At 47.8% G+C, this 21064-nt stretch overlaps 1 protein-coding gene across 2 annotated transcripts; it reads left to right on the forward strand.

The window, feature by feature from the left end:
• Window positions 1-15339: 15339 nt before the first annotated feature.
• Window positions 15340-19175, forward strand: LOC121441696 (homeobox protein Rhox5-like). 2 transcript variants are annotated; one of them, XR_005973490.1, is made up of 4 exons: window positions 15340-15592; window positions 15786-16138; window positions 16748-16793; window positions 18874-19175. XR_005973490.1 is itself a non-coding variant. In XM_041642928.1 (4 exons), the coding sequence occupies exons 1-2, from the start codon at window positions 15514-15516 to the stop codon at window positions 16127-16129; spliced, it is 423 nt and encodes a 140-aa protein (XP_041498862.1). In that variant the 5' UTR covers window positions 15340-15513; the 3' UTR covers window positions 16130-16138; window positions 16748-16772; window positions 18874-19175. The 2 variants fall into 2 exon arrangements, 1 of the variants encoding a protein (XP_041498862.1); XM_041642928.1 differs by having other exon boundaries at window positions 16748-16772.
• Window positions 19176-21064: the final 1889 nt, after the last annotated feature.

Raw genomic sequence — 21064 nt, forward strand, 5'->3', positions numbered from 1 at the left:
ATCTGTCTGTTTCTGCCTCCCAAGTACTGGGATTAAAGGAGTGCACCACCATGCCTAGCTAGCATTTCCATAATGCTTAGTTTTGGTTGACCCTTCCCCCTTGTCCTTCTTGACCCCATATCCCTGCTCCTCATCCCTGCTCAAACCCTTCCACTTCCAGCAATTCCCTTCTCTTTCCAAATCACAGGTGTTCGATTGCACCCCTCTCCTCCTTGAAGGTCACTTTTTTCTTCTTTCATAGGATCCTTTCTAGTTTTCTGATCTCTATATATACTCCCTCCTGCATAAACATAGATATAGAAAAATTAGATCTATGAGAGAGATCAATGTTTGTTTTTCGGGTTGTTTTTTTTTTTTGTTTTTTCGAGACAGGGTTTCTCTGTGGCTTTGGAGCCTGTCCTGGAACTAGCTCTGTAGACCAGGCTGGTCTCGAACTCACAGAGATCCGCCTGCCTCTGCCTCCCGAGTGCTGGGATTAAAGGCGTGCGCCACCATCGCCCGGCCAATGTTTGTTTTTCTAAGCCTATGTTGCTTAATATATTTTTCAGTTTCATCCATTTTTTCTGAAAATTTTTATAACTTAAGCACCAGAATAAAAGTTGATTTTGTGGGGGCTGGAGAGATGGCTCAGCAGTTAAGAACACTAACCTCTCTTCCAGAGGACCCGGATTCAATTCCCAACACCCACATGGCAGCTCACAACTGTCTAAAAATGCAATTCCACAAGATCTGACACCTTCATACCAATGCACATAAAAAATAAAAGTTAAATAAATCAAAAAAGTTGATTTTGTAAGCGTATATCACATTTTTATTATTTATTCATTAGTTGGTGGACATCTAAACCTATTTCATTTCCTTGCTGTTGTAAATAGGGAAACAATATACAAGGATGTGTAACTATCCCTTTGATAGAATATAGAGTTCTTGAGGTATGTTCCAGGAGTGGTATTGCTTGGTCACGTTGTCATTCTAATTTCAGCTGTTTTGAGAAGACTCCACAATGATTTCCACAATTCCTGCACCATCAACCACTGAGATTTAAGATTGTACAGAAAAACTCCTTTCTTATGAGGGATTGAGGGTGTATCTCAGGTGTCCAGATGTGTGGGGCCTTGGGTTTCACCTCCAGCACTGCAAAGACGTCCCCGAAAATCCCTGTAGGAAAGATAGATCCACCCAGTGTTTGCTTTTCTGGTGCTGTGCTAAGTCATTGACCAAAAGTGAACTGGGAAGAAGGGGTTTATCTGCTTTCCTGGTTGCATGTAGCACACCGTCAAGGGAAAACAGGGCAAGAGCTGGGGTAGAGACTCTGGGGAGAATGTTGCTTACTGACTAGCCTGCTCTCTGGTTCGTGTTCAGCTACAGCCCCCCACAACCCCCTGATCTTTCTGGCTATGGGATATCCACCATGTTTTCAAGATCCGTTCATTTACTTGCAAATTTTATTTTTTCTTTTCAATTGAATAAAATATCACTGTGTATATGTAGTATTGTAGCGCGCACCATGGCGCTGTCATGTCGTGGGCACGGAGCCTGGGCGCCGCTTGCTGTTCCACGTCAAACTTGAGAGAACTTGTGCGCATGCGCACAAGCTCCCCCCTCCAGCGCAGGGAGTCTTTCGATCTGGCCATCTGATCTGGCCAATCATTATTTAACACGTTTATCGCTCCATTCTGGCCTGAGCCATTGGGTTGATGACACGTCAGGGCTTTGTCTGGCACCGTATATATTCTTCTGCTTCCACGGGGACGGGGTCTTCTTGCCTCTTTCAAACCTCAAGTGTAAGTGCTCCAATAAAGGGTGTTCTGAGAAGGATCCTGTTGCAGTCGTCTCTTCTGCTGGCAGTAGCGGCGTGCTGCAAGTGGTGCCGAACCCCGGGACTTCCATCACGGCATCAGGCAGAGACCCCTGCGGAAGCAGGAGGATTCAGAACTTAGACGCTCGGAGCGGCGGCGCTGGTGAGTTCTCCGTGAGTATTACTTCTGACGTGCTGAGTGGAGGAGTGAATCCGCTCTGGGGAGCCCCTGTCATTCGGGGTATGGTCGTCTTGGTGCTGACCCATTGCCTTTTTTCCACGTTTTCATAGAGCCGGTCAAGAGTGTATTTGCTGGGACCGGCAGTAAGTGAAACTGAAAGTAAGCCCGGTGTAGATAGGTAGGCATTTCAACTCGTGCATAAGGTGTGCAGATAACGTACAGCATGGGAAATGTAGCGTCTGGACCCGCTGGCATGGCGCCTTTCTCGCGCCCTATCCAGAGGCTGCTTAGGGACCGAGATCTAAAAATCTCCGAGGGTACCGTAAGAAAGTTTTTGGAGGATGTGGATCGAGTAGCACCATGGTTTGGAGGTTCTGGGGACATCAATCTCCCCTGCTGGAACAAGCTAGGTAGGGCCCTCGAGACAGCAAAGGCGGAGGGTAAGCTTCGGCCGGGAAGTCATCCATTATGGAAATTGGTACGAGCCTGTTTGCGGGACGGGAAATGCGTCGAGGCAGTAAAAGAAGGCCGAAGAGCGCTTTTAGACTACCAGGATAGCATGTCGGAGCTAGATACCAAGGAAGAAATGACAGGAGAACACAAAAAACATAGGCCTAAGGAGGGCGACAAAAGCTCTCGGAAAAGGGAGAGCGACAAGAGCTCTCGGAAGAGGGAAGAGAAAGCTCCAGAGAAAGACAGGGAGCTAGAGGATACGCGGTATCCACTCTTGGAGGAATTTCCTCAATTTTGTATAGATGAGTCCTCCGAGGATGAGGACCAATTAGAGGTGGAGGAGGAAGGTCTAGAGGAAGATCTAGAGGAAGCTGCAGTTCAGTATGAACGGGGACAGTGTAGTCCGGAGCGTACTAAGCCTCCGCCATATGATTCACCTAGAGCTAGTGGTACCAGGAGTGGCCCATCGGCACCTCCTGCCACGTCGGCTTCCTTCATTAAGCCTGGCACATGGAGCTGATTGGCTGCTGCGTTCCCCGTCTTTCAGGATCCCAACACAGGGCAGAGGTTTCATGAGCCGGTTGCTTATAAACAGTTGAAGGACTTGGCTGAGGCCACACAGACTTATGGAGTGTCTGCGAGCTTCACGCTCGGACTTGTAGAGCGCCTAGGACAATCGGCAATGACACCTGCCGATTGGATGAGTACTGTTAAGGCGTGTGTTACTTTAGGTCAATACTTGTACTTCAGGTCCATTTATACCGACTATGCTTATGCACAGGCCCGTATTAATGCAGATAATGGCAATGCTGCCTGGACGGCAGACATGTTACTAGGTCAAGGACAGTGGATAAACAATCAGACCGTGTTTCCTATTCAGGTTTACCAACAAATTAATGAAATAGCCATACGAGCCTGGAAAACCCTGCCTAACAGGGGCCAAGTGTCGGGTAATTTAACCAAGATAATACAAGGACCAGCAGAGCCATTTTCAGACTTTGTTGCTCGAATGATGGAGGCAGCAGGAAGAGTATTTAGCGACATGGACCAGTGTATGCCTTTAGTAGAGCAACTCGTCTATGAACAATGTACCAAAGAATGTAGGAGGGCAATCACCCCCTGGAAAGGAAAAGGACTCCAAGCATGGATGAAAGCTTGCAGGGAAATAGGAGGGCCATTGACTAATTCTGGACTGGCAGCTGCTGTTTTGGCTGCTGCCCGGATGTCTGGCAATAGACCAGGAGTCTGTTTTAAATGTGGCCAGCCGGGTCATATAAGAAAAACATGTCCGAATGGAGAAGGGAGGCAGGGAGGTGGAGGACGTCAACCAGGCCTCTGTCCGAGATGCAAAAAAGGGAGGCACTGGGGAAATGAATGCCGGTCGGTGAAAGACATCAATGGCCGGCCCATTACTAATCCATCAGATTCTGGCCGGCCCATTACTAATCCACCAGGTTCAAAAAACGGCAAGAGGGGCCCACGTCCCCAGGGCCCTCAAATGTATGGGGCATTGCAAGATCAGGCAGAGCAGCCACCTCAGAAACCCGAAGGGCAACCATGGGCTCTGCAGGGTTGGACATCTGTGCCGCCACCAGGCTGGTATTGACACCACAAATGGGAGTGCAGCCCATTGAGTCAGACTTTAAAGGTCCATTGCCTAGAGACACTGTGGGCTTACTGTTAGGACGTTCATCATCTGCTCTGAGAGGGCTGGTAGTAACCCCGGGTGTTATAGACCCTGATTATACCGGCATAGTTAAGATCATGTGTTCCTCCCCAAGGGGCATTACAGCTATTTCCCCAGGGGATCGCATAGCTCAAATGTTGATCTTGCCTAGTCTGCATAACCATTTTCCAGCCAAGGCTATGAATAGAGGGGATCAAGGGTTTGGTTCCACTGGCACAGATCTTGTTTGTCTGTCTATGGGTTTAGATCAAAGGCCGATTATAGCCCTTAATATAGAAGGCAAAACGTTTCAAGGACTGCTGGACACAGGTGCAGACCGCAGCATTATTAGAGAAGGGGATTGGCCGAAGCGGTGGCCTCTTCAGCTATCATCTCAAACATTACAGGGCCTGGGGTATGCCAATACACCAAAGGTCAGTGCTAAAGAATTAACTTGGACATATGAAGAAGGCCAAAAGGGACTATTTCAACCTTTCGTGCTTGATCTCCCCATTTCCTTATGGGGGCGAGATGTTTTGAGTCAGATGAGAATAAAACTTGTTACACAGTATTCAGATGTTAGTCAACAGTTAATGCTGCAGTCCGGATATGTTCCGGGCAAGGGACTAGGGAAGGGGCTTCAGGGCACCCCTGAACCGATTATGCCTTCAATGAGTCCTGGACGTCAAGGCCTGGGTTTTTCCTAGGGGCCACTGAGGATGCCATCCCTATACCCTGGACCACTGACATCCCGGTCTGGGTCCCTCAGTGGCCCCTCTCTAGAGAAAAATTGGAGGCAGCACAAGAATTGGTAAAAGAGCAACTTGCTCTGGGGCACCTGGAGATGTCTCAATCTCCTTGGAATACGCCTATTTTTGTGATCAAGAAAAAATCAGGGAAATGGAGGCTCCTACATGACCTTAGAGCAGTTAATCAGCAAATGCAGTTATTTGGATCAGTGCAAAGGGGATTGCCTTTGCTTTCTAGCCTTCCTAGAGATTGGCCGATCATTATTATTGATATAAAGGATTGCTTTTTCTTGATACCCTTGAACAAGGAGGATTGTCCTCGGTTTGCATTTACAATTCCATCCGTTAGTCATGAACAACCTGATGCAAGGTATCAATGGAGGGTTTTGCCCCAAGGAATGGCCAATAGTCCTACCATGTGCCAGTTGTTTGTTCAAAAGGCCTTGGAGCCAGTGTGCTTAAAATTTCCAAATTTGAGATTATGCCATTATATGGATGATATCTTGATAGCTGCCCCTACTAATGATGTGCTTGATTTGGCGTTTTCTACCACCGTTGATGCACTTAGGAAATGTGGGCTGGAAATTGCTCCTGAAAAGGTACAGAAGGAAGAGGTGGGACGATTTCTGGAAGCTATTACAACCCCACAAGCTATAAGACCGCAGAAAATAAGTCTGAGACTTGACAATCTTAAAACACTTAATGATTTTCAAAGATTGCTAGGTGATATCAACTGGCTTCGGCCGTACCTTCGGCTCACTACAGCTGAGTTGAGACCCCTATTTAAAATTTTGGAGGGAGACCCAAGAGTGACGTCCCCTCGAATGCTGACACAGGATGCAAGAGAGGCCTTGGTGAGGGTTGAACAGGCCATTCAGAATGCACAGTTAAGACGATATGATGCAAATAAACAATTAGTGTTGTGTGTTTTGCATACTAAGTCAGCACCCACAGCTGTCCTTTGGCAAGATGGGCCTTTGTTATGGATACATGCTCATGCCTCCATCCGCAAAACAATTGAGTATTATCCCACGGCTGTGGTGTCTATTGCCATGATGGGTATAAAGATGTCTTTAACACATTTTGCTATGCAACCACAGTTGTTGATCCAGCCATATTCCCCTAAACAAATACAAGTCTTGAGTGCAACACTAGATGATTGGGCTGTTCTTGTCTGTGCATTTTCTGGAAGGTTTGATAATCATTATCCATCCGATAAACTGTTACATTTTGTCATGAATCATCCAGTTATTTTTCCTAAGGTGACCAAGCCTTGCCCCTTGGATAATGCAGTCACTGTATATACTGATGGGTCAAGTTCTGGTGTGGGAGCCTATGTTGTCCAGGGAGGGGAGACAGTCATTAAACATTTTGAGCCAAATAGGCCACAACTAGTAGAGTGTCAAATGGTTCTGGAGGTGTTTCTCACCTTTACAGGTCCTCTTAATATTTACTCAGATTCCCATTATGTGGTCAATGCTATAAATCAACTTGAATCTTCTGCAATGATCTCTGACAGGAGCCCCGTGGTCTCCATTTTGTTGTCCATACGTGATACTATTAGAAAGAGGTCGCATCCTTTTCACATGGCTCATATACGAGCGCACACACTGCTGCCAGGTGTGTGCTGCAGAGGCCAATGCTCGCACCGACGAAGCCACCCGAGCTTTTCCAATGATAACATCATCTCCTTTTTCAGCAGCACGCCAATTTCACGAGTTATATCATGTGCCCGCCAGAACACTAACACTTAAATTTAAAATTCCTAGACAAGCGGCTAGGGACATAGTTAAATCTTGCCAGGCCTGTGTCCCTTTTAACCACCCCCCACATGTTGGAGTCAATCCAAAAGGCCTGCTGCCAGGTGACCTCTGGCAAATGGATGTCACCCATGTACCTAGTTTTGGTCGTATGCAATACGTGCATGTATCAGTCGATACTTGTTCTGGTGTGATCCATGCATCACCCTTTACAGGTGAAAAGGTGGTTAATGTTATAACTCATTGCCTGGAGGCATGGGCCGCTTGGGGTAAACCCAAACACTTAAAAACTGATAATGGTCCTGCGTATGCCTCCAAAACCTTTCAGCAGTTTTGCTCTCAGATGGGTGTTTGCCATCACACTGGCCTGCCGTACAATCCACAAGGGCAAGGCATTGTAGAACGGGCTAATCGCTCGTTAAAGGAAATGTTACAAAAACAAAAAGGGGGAGTAGCCCAGGGCTATTCACCCAAGAATGCCATATCCCTAGCTACTTTCACTCTGAATTTTTTAAACCTTGATGATCAGGGACGATCAGCGGCCAGCCGACATGCTGGGGCTCTACCCACCGAAAACGTTGAAGTAAAGTGGAAAGATGTGTTAAATAACACATGGTGTGGCCCGGATCCAGTGATTGCTAGATCCAGGGGAGCTGTTTGTATTTTTCCGCAGGGCCAGGAACAACCGGTTTGGGTCCCGGCAAGACTGACACTAGAGCTGAAACGGATACAGGACAATGAAGACGACTCTCGTGGTGCTGATTCTCCTCCTGTGGACGCCAATGATACAGATGAAAATGACGCAACTGTGGGCAGTAACCAGGGCATGGCCAATACCTATGCCTGTTCACGCTAATTCCTCTATTATTCCCACCTTGATTTCCACCTCATGTGATATGGAAGCCCCTTGTATGGTCCCAAGAGATGATAAGATAGAACGATTTAATTCAACTAAAGTTGTGCTTCATGGGACCTTTTGTTTTTCCCTGGAACATAAAACCCCATGCATTCTGTTAAAACAAAAGAATTTGGTTAATTGGATGGATCCCTTGCTTTATAGTCAGGTGAATATAGGCATATTGGCATCAGCTTTAAATCAGATTGTTCAGGGTGCCCAATCAGGCGGTGGTACATCCAGTAATGCAACTTCAGTTAACGTTACCACCTTGGCTATGAATACCACATTGTTGGTGCCTATGAAAGATCCCTCTCTTAGAGATTATAATAGCACTGAATTTAAAGCATCCCCACATTGTGTCCCAGATTTTTCTTTCCCTCCCACCTATACTGCCTGTCAGGGCAGGACATGGGAGGAGTTACAGATTTCACAGGGATTCTCCCTTTCTCCGTCTATGAAGAGATATTTTTATAATCAGTCAAACAAAAGTTCAACCATAGGGGATGGGTGGTCCTGGTATCAATGGTTGGTTTCCAATGAGGCAGGAGCAACAGCAGACATTTCCGCCTTAGCCCAAATCCAAAAGCTCACCGCCCGGCTGATTAATGTTTCTGGTATAGTAACCGAAACATCCCTTGGTAGGCGACTTCGTGTACTTCAGGAGGAGGAGCTGGCCAATACTACCTTGGCGGCAGCACCAGTGTGTGTGCCTTCTCCTTTTGTGTTTCTGCTAACTAATATTACTAATGCTACCCAAGAGGTAGATTGCAGGAGTACCGATTGCTTTCTAGCTCAATGCTGGAATGCTTCATGGAACCTTGTAGTGGTTATGAGGATACCAACATTCGTGCCAGTTCCTGTTAAAACGGATCCTGATGCATTCCCACTCGTTACTCTTTTACGAGAACAAAGGGATTTTGGACTCACCGTCGCTATAGTAACAGCGATAGCAGTGTCAGCGGCTGCCGCGGTTACCGCAGCAGTGGCTATGACCAATCAAGTACAAACTGCAGATACCATTAATAATGTGGTTGCAGAGGCCGCTACAGTGCTGGATACTCAAAGCAGAATAAATAGACACATGCTGTCAGGCATAGTGGCAGCTAATCAAAGAATTGATTTTTTACAAAGTCAAATTAATGATTTGGCTGATTTGGTTCAAATGGGTTGCATTTCGTATCAAAAGCATGTATGCATAACCCCACTTTCTTTTGATAATTCCAGAAATGAATCAAAGATCCTAGGCGAATTCTTTGCCGGCAACTGGTCCAAGGAAGCGGAGAACCTGATCCAGGACCAGCTGTTACAGATTGCTACCTTGAACGATACTCGTATACAGCCCATAACCCTTGGACAATTTACTGATTGGCTGCAATCCGCTTTTTCTTTCTTTAAGGAGTGGGTGGGGGTTGGCGTATTCGGTGCCATATGTTGCCTCGGCGTGTTTCTCTGCCTTTGGCTTCTGCGCCGATTTCGTGCACGGCAAGCTCGGAACAAAGCAATTATAGTCCAGGCCCTTGCCGCCCTCGAACATGGCATCTCCCCTCAGGTCTGGCTGGCTAGCCTCAAGCATGACCTATAACTGGATGTGGCCTCCGCACCCCAAGTCGATAGAGACATTGCACTGGGACAGGCACACCCAGTTCTCAATGTTTTTTAAACGTGCTGGTAGTCCTTGCACCTCATAGGCCTTGCTGCCATTGCACATGAGAGGATACACAGCATGACGCGCACAGCGCACCCTAACCCTTGATCGTTGGGGACATCATGAGGTCTCAAACTAGATCGGGTTTCTGCTTTAAAATATAAAAGGGGGAGATGTAGCGCGCACCATGGCGCTGTCAGATGTAGCGCGCACCATGGCGCTGTCATGTCGTGGGCACGGAGCCTGGGCGCCGCTTGCTGTTCCACGTCAAACTTGAGAGAACTTGTGCGCATGCGCACAAGCTCCCCCCTCCAGCGCGGGGAGTCTTTCGATCTGGCCATCTGATCTGGCCAATCATTATTTAACACGTTTATCGCTCCATTCTGGCCTGAGCCATTGGGTTGATGACACGTCAGGGCTTTGTCTGGCACCGTATATATTCTTCTGCTTCCACGGGGACGGGGTCTTCTTGCCTCTTTCAAACCTCAAGTGTAAGTGCTCCAATAAAGGGTGTTCTGAGAAGGATCCTGTTGCAGTCGTCTCTTCTGCTGGCAGTAGCGGCGTGCTGCATAGTATATTTTCAGCGTCCATTCATTAGTTAATGGACATCTCTGCTGCTTCCATATTGTAACTATTGTTAATGGAACAGCCATGAACGCTGATGTGCGTGTCTCTGTGGTGGGAAATGGAGTTCTTGGGATACATGCCCAGGAGTGGTGTAGCTGGGTTGTATGGTAGACCAATTTCTACTTTTGTGAAGAGTGGGCACACCAATTCTACAGGGGCTGCCCCAATTTTCATTTCCACCAACAGAGCATTGGGATCCCTCATTTCCCAACCCTCCTTTGCTTTTTTTCCTTAATCTTAGCCATTCAGATGGGGGATAAGATGAAATATTAAAGTAGCTTTAATGCATATGTTCCTGACAGCTAAGGGCAGCAACACCTTCATTTTTTAAAAGTTCCTTTATTCTTGACAGTTTCCTATGTGTACACAATGAAATATGATTCTCTTCAGGTCTGTTTTCCTTCCGTCTGCCCCATACCCTGTCTAATATGTCATCTACCTTTCTTGTAGAATTCAGGCTCACTTGTCTAGGAATGGTTCTTTCCATGGTGGGCTGGACCCTCCCACTTCAATTACCAGCCAGGAAAATGCCCCTACAGACTGCCAGCAGGCAAATATGATGGAGGCAATTTCCCAGTCGAGAATCCCTCTTCCTAGGTGCGTAAGTTGACAGCTGAAGCTATGATACACAGTCTTTAAAAAAAAAAAAAAGAAAAAAACAAAAAAAAACCTCAGTTGGTATCAACTGTGTTCACGGCTTAGAATAGACTTAGTATTTTGTCTCGTTCAATTTTACTAGTTTTGTTCAGTTCCAAACCTGAAACAAAAGGCTGAGGTGCCCATTTAACATGTGGAAGTGGAGAATGGCTGCCAGCTTCTCTCTGCATCCTTCAGTCCCTACCCATTACAGGGTCCTCCTGCCTGGAATACCCCACCTCCTACTGAACTCTCCAGCACAGGGGACTGGCCTATTCTTCCATATACAATTCAATCATTTTGGTTACCTGGACTCTTTGTACCTTCGGCCCTCTTGGCTGCTGCATCTGGTTCCTAAAAATTGCACTGCTTTCTTTCAGGAGAGAATTCAGTGTAGCTAATGAATTGCTTCAGGTCATTGATGTGGAGAGGAACCTACTCTCCAAATACAAGTAAGACCTGCCAAACTATTCCATCTTCTCACTATCCTACTTGATGAGGTTTCCATAAGATCATCCATTTGGGCTTTCCCCTAGGCTTCCTCTTACTGCATGATACTTCGTTCTCTCTATTATGCTACTAATTGGCATCTTTTGTCTTTGTAAGTATGTTGTCTGAAAAATCCAGGGCAATGGTGTATGCATGTTCAGAAGATCCCGGGTTAGCAGTGGTCAGAGTGGAAAACATAACCAATACCTCAGGGAGATAAACGTGCTATGGGCTGGGCTTAGGCCCTTGACTTCAGTACTGGTGTGTGTGTGTGTGTGTGTGTGTGTGTGTGTGTGTGTGTGTGTGCTGTGGTGTGTGGGTTATGGTGAATTGCCACAATCCCACAAGTCTGCACAGCAAAAGTACAGCTGGCAGACCAAGAGACAAATGCGCAGGAATGTAATCTGGTGGAGATCCCAGTTTGCAGATGTCTGGGAACGCCTGTCTTTTGGATAAGTTACTGTCAATTCTGTAGAAATCCTGTGGAATCATGCTGTTTCTCCCTTCTATAATATCCCAGCAGTATGTAAATCATTTGTTGAGATAATTTCTTCCTGTGTGGGCACCTGGATCCCCTCTCTCACACCGTGAAGCCCTGGTGTGAAAGCAATCACTCAGCCAAAGCTTTGTTCTAATAGTCAAATCTGCTAAGTTAGTCCCCACAATTACCCTTATTGACAGGACTCGTTGACAGGAAAGGAGCCCCAAAGAGGAGGCACTGAACAGGAGAGACAGTATGTCTGCTCTCCTGACAAGAGAGTCTGGGTGGGCCTGAATTCTCTAGCAGCAGACTCAGGAAGGTGGAGGAATCTACTGGCCTTTTGCTCTAACCCAACAAGCTACTAATAGTCTGTATTTATTCTTCACCTTGGTTTCAATTAACGTAAGATCATAGCTCAGGAAAATTAACTGTTTCTGTTTTTACCCCTAGAGATACATGAAAAAGGCTTGAGTCACTAACCCAGCCTCAGGGAAAGAAATTCTCACTGGGTACTGGCAGGTACCCTGCTGGAGCTGAAAGCAAAATCTTTAAAGAGGTTTTTTTTTTTTTTTTTTTTTTTTTTCTTATTTTTCTCAGGCAGCTAGGTACAAATCAAGCATCTTGCCTTCCTCCCAGGCCCACAGGTTGCTATGGCTACCAAAGGTGAGTTCCCAGCTGCCAGGGAAGTGGAAATGTTTAGAAAGCACAGCAGCGCTGCTGCATTTTCCTACAATTATCAACCATAAACTCCTAGTTACAGTTAAAGACTGTAGTTAGTGCGCGAGAACGCCTTAGAATTCTGTATTTTAGAATTTGTAATTTAAAGTCCCATTCTTAACTAATCCTCCTGATATCTGCCAGGAGCTTCACAGCCACTACCCCACTCTGAGATGTAAGAAGCCTCCCTTACCTGCCTCTGGGACTCTAAAATGCGTGTTTGATGCTGTTGTCACCGCCTGTGGAACTGCTAACTTGTCTGTACGCCTCTATAAACTGAAAACCTTATGGAGAACGTTCCTTTTTTCTTCCTCGCCCAAGGAATAACTTAACCTGCAGAAGAAAGGTGCTTGAGTCGGTTTTTTCTACCCTTTAGATCCCTTTTCCCAGCCAGTTTTCTCTGGCTGTAGACATCCTGTTCTGAGGGAGCTCTAAGGCTGGTACTCAGTAGCCTCTGATAGTGCGTGTGTGTGAGTTGTAGTGTGTGTGCTGGTGCTTGTGATTGAACCCAAGGCCTAATGAATAAAATTCTAGGCAAGCACTCAACTTCTGAGATATAGTCCCAGATCCCCACACCTCCACCTACTGGTTTTCTGATTTAGCTTTAAGGATGTTAAAATAGTTTGGCCAGATGTCTTTGGGAAGCCTTTCGGAAATACCCGTGTGGAAAGGCTCAAGAGTAGGTGAGAACATTGCTGCTTCCTTTATTTGTGACATAAGAGTCACTCTGCCCTCATACTGCTACTGAGTACACTAGGTAAACTGAGGGAGGAGTGAGGCAGCTCAGCAACCTTCAGCTTCCTGCTTCCCCAGCTGGCGTTGCGTTGCCCGTCTGAGAACACAGAGTTCTTATCTTGTTTTCTGAGCCAGGCCTCTCTCTGATCCCAGGCTGTGGCTTGGGAAACAGCCTCAGGGGCTGGCTGTGTTGCTCTGCTGATCTAAAAAGGCTTCTTCCATCGCTGCATTCCCAGGAGGGCGTGAGCGGCTTAGCTGATAGCATCATCCCGATGTTCTCCCCCGGTTTGCTTTTTTTTTTCCCCCAAACAGCTTTTTATATAACTCATGATTTTCTTTTTTTTAAATTTATTTATTTATTAAAGATTTCTGTCTCTTCCCCGCCACCGCCTCCCATTTCCCTCTCCCTCCCCCCAATTAAGTCCCCCCCACCTCAGCCCGAAAAGCAATCAGGGTTCCCTGTCCTGTGGGAAGTCCAAGGAACCCCCACCTCCATCCAGGTCTAGTAAGTTGAGCATCCAAACTGCCTAGGCTCCCCCAAAGCCAGTGCGTGCAGTAGGATCAGAAACCCATTGCCATTGTTCTTGAGTTCTCAGTAGTCCTCATTGTCTGCTATGTTCAGCGAGTCCGGTTTTATCCCAGGCTTTTCCAGACCCAGGCCAGCTGGCCTTGATGAGTTCCCAGAAGAACATCCCCATTGTCTCAGTGTGTGGGTGCACCCCTCGCAGTCCTGAGTTCCTTGCTCGTGCTCTCTCTCCTTCTAACTCATGATTTTCTACAGCTTCACATAGCCACCTTTGAGTGTAAGGATCTATGATTAGTCACCTCTGCATAAGGAAATGGGAAAGTACTTTGAATCATCACAGGTAGATATGGCCCAAATGGAGCTCCATTCCCCAGTAACAAAACTACCAGGACAAAACACAGTCATTCCAGAGCCAGGAAAGAAAATCTGTTAGATCGGCTCCAGGACGATACACAATAACGCCTCTGACAGACTCCCACAGAGGAAGGAGTGCAGTTTTGCAAAGGCATGCGATGACTTTTTTTTTTTGATTTTTCGAGGCACTCGGGAGGCAGAGGCAGGCGGATCTCTGTGAGTTCGATGCGATGGCTTTCTTATTTGTTTCCAGGGTCTCGTGTACCTCAGGCTGGCCTTTAGCACTTCCTGTTTCTATGTCCAGAGTGCAGGGTTCGTAAGGGTATAACATCATCCTCAGCTCAAATCTCCAACTTGATTCAGCAGAGCACAGACGAGAGCGCCTTCATTCCCAGCTGACAAGGCGCTCACTCTGACCCAGGCTCCGAACTCCTAGAGAAGGGGGCCGGGCAGCCTGGAGCCCTGCAGGTGCTTCTGTTTCAGGGGGAGAGGGACCCGTATAGAGTTCAACCCTGTGCTGGACTAGCACATGCTCCCTGCGAACTGGTCACCAGGCAATGCAATCTGCTTACTGTGCCCACAGGCGGTGCGTAATGATCTTCTTGGAGCTTATTCTCCAGTGCCCACCGCTGTGATCAGGTGAACGCTGGTATGGCGGTGGGGAAGCTGTGTGTTCCGAAGACCCTTTATGTCCTCAGGGATTGGCTGCTCTTGCTGGTGGTCACGTTTTTGGGTCCCTACTTCTAGGGCCACTGTCCTCGTGGTTTCTGTTGTTAGTTGTGAGTGATTATGCCCCCCCCCCCACTTCTTCCCTTTCTTTTTTTCCCCTGCCTCTACTGAAGCTGCAGCTACTTGCGCAAGCTCCCCACTGTTCATCATCTCATCCTTCTGTCTAGCCTGCAAGATTGCTACTGCAGTCCCAGCTGGAAAAGAGGAACCATAAAGAGAATCATCCAGCCTCCAGGCCCATGTGCTGGGGGAGGCATGGTGAAGGGTCGCAGAATGAGCCAGGGATGGGCACCATCTGCCCCCCCCCCCCCCGCTTCTCTCCAGGGGAATACTGGGTTTTAAACGGATTGTTAAAGAGCCACCTTTGAGGCGGGTGTTGGTGGCGGTGGCGCACGCCACCCTGCACTGGGCAGGGGCGGGGGGTGGGGGGAGGAGGCGAGGCATCTTTGAGTTTGAGGCCAACCTGGCCTACAGAGCGAGTTCCAGGCCAGTCAGGGCTACACACAGAGAAACCCTGTCTAGAAACCCCAACAAAACAAAATGAAACAAAACAGCTAAGTCACTTTTCTATGTGGCCATCGGCGTGTGTGAACAGAACTTAGGCCTTCAGGTGTTGGGTCAGAGGATTGCTCTAGTCTTGGTGAGCTATCTCGCCAGGAAAGAGCTGGTACTGAACTGTCTGAATTAACGGGAGGCAAAGAAATACCCGGTGTGACCTCTGGAGACCTTTATGCCTCGCTGCATATTTTACCAAAGTCAGAGCTGTCCGCTGAGCTGTGACCTGGCGTCTCAGGTTTTGCACACCCACATACCCGCATGCTGTCCCCTTCTTGCAGGCACGTCGTGCTCATTACACCCCTAAGCTGCCGCTGCCTCTGTGCCTCGAAGGCTCAACCCACAGGAACCACCGGGGAGCAGAAAGCAGAGCCAACAAGCCTAGGACTGGATACATTGGAAACTAAATTGGGCCTGAGGAGAGCCCTTTCAGGTTGAGGAGCGCAGCTCTCTCATTCTGGTCCCCGGACACCAGCATCAGCAGGAGCGTACGTCCTCATCGACTCATCAGAGTATGGCATCTCAAGGCTGCAGTCGGGCCATCACCTGCTTACTCTGCCTGGGAGTCAAGGAGGACCAGGAAGAGCAGCAGGGTCAGTACCGGTATGGAATTGGTGTTTTAGTGATCGCCGGGAAGCAAATATCCCTGGCAGAAGGGAATGAGCGAAGCAACAGCACCCACCGTCAGCTCACTTTATACATAGCTCTTCAGTGCTTTGTCTCTCCTTTTCGTGCACACTGAGCCCTGATGCCCTGAGCTTTCTCTGGCTGTTTCCTCTTTTGCAGATATGAACGCACAGATGATCTTTCAGGCTGGAGAGGGGAGAGAGAAGAAAGGTGTACGGGGCCAACCTGGAGTGGGAGGAGTGGGAGCAGACAGTGAAGGAGAAGAATTAAAAGGAGAAAAAGGAGGCCCCTTTGGTCCTGATGCTCCAGGTCCTGTGGGTGATGGGAAGAAGAATGGTGGCACCAGCGGAAGTGGCGTGGAGCAAGAGCAAATGGAGCTGGTTGCTGAGGGTACGGAGAGCCAGAAAAGCCTAAAGCCTCCGGAGAGGTCAATGGCCCGCCACCAACTTCGGTTCACCCAGCGGCAGCTGGAGCAATGGGAGACCATTCTCCAGCACAGTTGAGCCAGCAAGGTATGCAGACACGCCTTACCTTGCCCCTAGTGGGCAGTTTTCAGAGAACACATGTTAGTTCAAGGTGATCTTGGTTCTCTCCCAGGGCCCCCTTATCCCCTCTTGAAAGAAAGGCCACCTGGCAACTCTAGACTGCCCAACTCTATCCTCCTGCAAATGGGGGTTGGGGTATGACGAAAGCTAGGGCAGCCGCGAAGGAAACTACTTTCTTGCTGTATTTAAACGAGTCCGGTTAGACTGCAGCAAGGCAAGGTCTTGCCAGAGCAGAGTGAGAAGCCTGAGGTTGGAGTTCTGCCTTTGCTTGAAATTTTATATCTGTTCATCTCTTGATTGCTTTGTGTGTCTTTAAATTACATTGGACCATGATGTATTTTGATGAATGATTTTATTTTTTTGGCTTCCCCTTTAAGTTGGTACCGGGTGGTGGTGGGAGAACTCAGGGTAAATTAAGCCTCAAGGTGGATGCTGCAAACACTGTTGGGGGCAGGAGGAGGGGTTGATAGGACAAACATTGAAGCATGAACATGAAATATACTGTGCCTGCTTTAATTTCATCCACAGGGCCACATACTGAATGTGTTTTGTTTGTTTGTTTGTTTTTCCTTTTAGGAAGGATCTCGCAAGATGGATGGGTGTAAGTGAGTCCTGAATGTAGGTCGGTAATCTGAAAAAAAAAAAAGCCGTTTGGCAGGATAGCCATTCTAAAACTCACCTGAGATCTTGAATACCTTTGTCCTAGATATATTGAGTTGGTGGGCTGTTGTTGAAGTCTCTAGGTTTGGGGAGGGTCTTTAAACTCTGTGGGTACAAAATGGAGTCAGAAAGCCCCAGCATGTGAGAACGTGGCTTCCTAAAGGGAAAAAGAATATTACTGCCCTTTACATAATATTGGGGTAAAGAATGATGTAGAAATCCCCTAAGTTTGACCTGGAGAGATGGCTCCGCCGCTAAAGGCTAGGCTCACAAGCAAAAATAGAAGAAATCACCCAAATTTATGAATCTATGAGCTCTGTGTTATTATTTCCGATAGTAAATTTAAGCATAAATTCTAAGAGGAAGGAGGGAATTTGTAAATCTTCAGCCATTGTAGTGATGGGATGGGGAGAGCATACAATGCCTGCTTCTCCTGGCATTGCTGCTTCAAATTCACTACCTTGCTGGTAAAGCAAAGTAGTGAATGGCAGACCTGAATTTAAATTGTCTGGTACATCTTGGTGTGTCTTCCTGATATATGAAGAGTCCACATATGATGGTGTTTACCCATAATACCACGACCCTGGAGGTGAAGATCAGGAGTTCAAGGCCAGCCTGGGCCACATCAGACCCCGCCTCAAATAAAAGCAGACAGACGCGCACGCCTCAAACCCACACATTTATGTTGGTAGTGAATGTCTTTCTGACATCAGATCGTTTTCCTCATCCCTGTCAGGCATCATGAAGAACTGTTTTGTGTGATTGGTTGATGGTGGGGGCTAAACCTCACTGTGGGTTAAATTCATACCTGTGGTAGTTTGGAATATTTTTTCCATTTTTCTCGGGCAGAGGTAAGTGGATTTGCAGCTCACTGGACTCAGAAGTGGTCGCGTGAGAGCAGGGGAAAGTCCAAGCTGTACAGGAGTTCTTCTGGGAAGAAGGAAAGTAAAAGATTCAAAGGAGCATAGGGATAATGGCATTAGGTGTATCTCTGAGTTCCCTCTTGTGTGCTCACTAACGGAAAGGCCCTGAAGACTGGGGAGGTCGCGTCTCTAGAACACCAGCTGTTCTCAGGCCCCTAAGGCTACGTACATCCCAAGGCTACACTCCAGGCTTAAGCCAGGTTTGGCTCAGGGTGCTCAGGGCACAGTGCGTAGTACGGCATTCGCTTTCTGAGGAGTTCAAAGCAGCCCTGGAATGGAGAAGCTGATAATTGCCAAGCTGCTTTGTCCTGCCCTCAGTTTACCTAGTGTGCTCTCAATGGCCCTCTGAGGGCAGAGTGACCCACATGCCACAAAGAAGGTGAAGGACTGTGTTTTAAAATTCAGACATCTTAACATGAATGTCTCCAAAAGGCTTGTCCCACACCTCGCCTGCTCTGCTTTCTGAGCATCATCAGAACTACATTGTGAAAGTGTCCTGGATGTGAGCGTGGTCCTCATTTTCCTTCCTGGAACAGTTGGTTCTCTTTGTTAATATTGCTATTGCTATTGTGGAGCTCCTGGCCATGAGTAGTGCTGAATTTGCAGGCCACATACTTAAAAGGGAGAAGTGCTCCCTCTAGTGGCCCAGGAGAACGAGGCAGCATTCAGAAAGAGCCCTTTGCCTCACCCTATATACAAACTGAATGGCCAGTATCTACTACAGAGCCTGAAACGTTTCCTGGTGCTCCCTGGGGTTTGCTGAAGGAAGGGCGCAGTGTTTTCCGTCCTAACAGGGTTCTTCTGGCCTTTCCCCTGTAGCTCCGTGATTGGAAGCCAGAGTTCACACACATTGAGCAGTTACTATACCCTCAGTCCCTCACTGAATTAGAACAGCATGAAATGAAGGGCTTCTTTGTATGGACTCTACGATCTCACAAATTGGGTTGAGCCTATAACTCAGGAATAAAGCACTTGTCCTGGCATAGTTGAAGCCCTAGGTTCAATCCCGAGTACCTACCAAAAAATTCAACCAAATGTCAGTTGGGTTTTTTTTGTTTGTTTGTTTTATCCGCATGCTTTTTAGTGTACTAATGCGGTCCCTTATCCTTCCACGTGCAGGACTAATTTAAGATTAGGAGCATTGCACACAGAAAAAATGGGAGGAGGACCAGAAATGCACCATCTGGGCCCTAGAACATCTGTCTCTGAAGATTTCAGTGTCACCCTAGTCCCGGAGCAAGATGGGAATGGCTTCTTCTTGTGCCACCAACATCTCAACTGCCTATGCTGACCACAGCCACCGTTACTTCTCAGCCATTCTTTTAGCAATAAAGAGGCGGATTCTCAATATGTTTGTTCCATTGCCTTTGCGATCTCTAAAATATTGTTGTAAATACCTTAGTGATTCTAGTATTATAGAAATGTCCCTTAAACAGAATAACTAAAAGGTATCCTTTCATAATGTGGCATAATTGAGTTGTCTTCCGTATTCCCTACACATCACAGGAAATCTGCAAATATAGTGATGGATCACACTGACCTACACATCCTCCATTGCCACCCCTTGTCACCCCGCTGCCTTCAACTCACCCCACTGCTGTACATACAAGGAAGGACAGGGCAAGCTCCTGCTGAGAATCAGTGTGTTCCCAGATGGGGCTGAAGTCTGCCACTATTCACATGTGTTTTCCAGTACTGTAAATGACTGGGGTGGGTGGGTTCTCTGATGATGAGCTCAGTAGTCCCGGAGGTAGATGCGTCCAAAGTGGGGTGAGGGCAGTGGGAATAGCCAGCGACCGCCTAAGGCCAGTTACACTCCAAGCTGGGCTCTTGATTGAGCCAGATTTCCAAATCCACCCCTGCGTGGTCCTGGGCACTCAACATTGCTGTTCCCGGTTAGTCTCGGACAAATTGACAAGTGCTTTTGGCGTTATCATTCACATTTTGTCCACTAGCGGTGACAGGCATTCTTGAAATTGTTCCCATTCAGTTCACGAGGAGGTGACACACACTCTCGACACTGTTGTTCAATTTAGTTCATGGCGGGAGGGGGCAAAAGTCACTCTTGACTTTGTCTTTCAAAACCTTTTGTCTGTGAGGGCGCGAAAAAACACTCTTGACATTGTCGTTCCCATCTAGTCTGGTCCATTGTGGGGGGTGCCATGCCTGGACTGGTGGTCCTGGGTTCTATAAGAAAACTAGCTAAGCAACCCATGGGGAGCAAGCCAGTAAGCAGCTCCCCTTCACGACCTCTGCACCCGTTCCTGCCTCCAGGTTCAGCCCGGTGTGAGTTCCTGTCCCGACTTCCTTCACTGGTAGACTCTGATGTGGGGCTGGAAGCCTAATAAATCCCTGTGTCACCAACTTGCTCTGGCCATGGTATTTCATCATAGCAGTAGTCACCCTAGCTAGGACAGTCCACAAGGGGACAACAGGCACTCTTGACATAGCTCCCACGTACTTCACAAGACCGCCCCAGATCCTGGCAAGAGCGACCCAGGCTTGCCTAGAACTGCTTCCAAAGTTTCTTTGGCTTTAGTCAGTTAGACAGTTGTACACGGCAGGTCTTACGGTCACACTGTTACAGGGACCCCCCCCCCCCCAGAGATGACCACTCAGACCCAGTGTGTAGCCACCTGAAAGCCTTTACTCCAACTGGCTGGGACCACACCCAGGTTTTTGGAGCAGCAGGCAATGGGACATTTCCAGCCTGGACGGAGCACCCGTGCCTGTCAAATGAAGCATGCCCTCGGAGCCCAGCTCAACAGCCATTAGAAAAGACCATAAGATCCAAGAGCATCAGCTCTATGGCAAGCCGAGCCCTATCTGTAATTAGAGGTTTAACCCGGGAAACAGTGTTATCTATGCAAAGAAGGCACTTCCGAGCGCTGACCATCCCCTGTTAAGGAAAAGCTGGAGAAGGCCACAGTGTGCCATCTGTGACACAGAATCACACGGAAGTGGTACTCCACAGGCATCTTGACTTTTTCAGTCCTGTTTAGTCCACAAGGGGGCGCCAAGCAACAGGCACTCTTTTTTTTCTTTTTAAATTTATTTATTTATTAAGGATTTCTGCCTCCTCCCCGCCACCGCCTCCCATTTCCCTCCCCCTCCCCCGATCAAGTCCCCCTCCCTCATCAGCTCGAAGAGCAATCAGGGTTCCCTGTCATAGTTGTACCCCTTTAGTCCATGGCTGTGGGCCAGTGAGGGGGACAACAGGTGTCCTCGATTCTGTCTTCCCCTTTTGCACAACAGGAAGCAATAGGCACTCTGGACATTGTCACCTTTAGTCCACAAGGTGACTTTACAT

This window comes from Microtus oregoni, unplaced genomic scaffold (genome assembly GCF_018167655.1).
Source record: "Microtus oregoni isolate MIOR12 unplaced genomic scaffold, Mior012 000080F_ref0000499, whole genome shotgun sequence".
NCBI classification, from domain to species: Eukaryota; Metazoa; Chordata; class Mammalia; order Rodentia; family Cricetidae; genus Microtus; species Microtus oregoni.

Coding starts and splice junctions, on each gene's coding strand:
- LOC121441696 (XM_041642928.1), top strand. CDS start 15,514: ATGGCATCTCAAGGCTGCAGTCGGGCCATCACCTGCTTACTCTGCCTG. Junction 15,593..15,785: donor GGACCAGGAAGAGCAGCAGG/GTCAGTACCGGT, acceptor CCTCTTTTGCAG/ATATGAACGCACAGATGATC.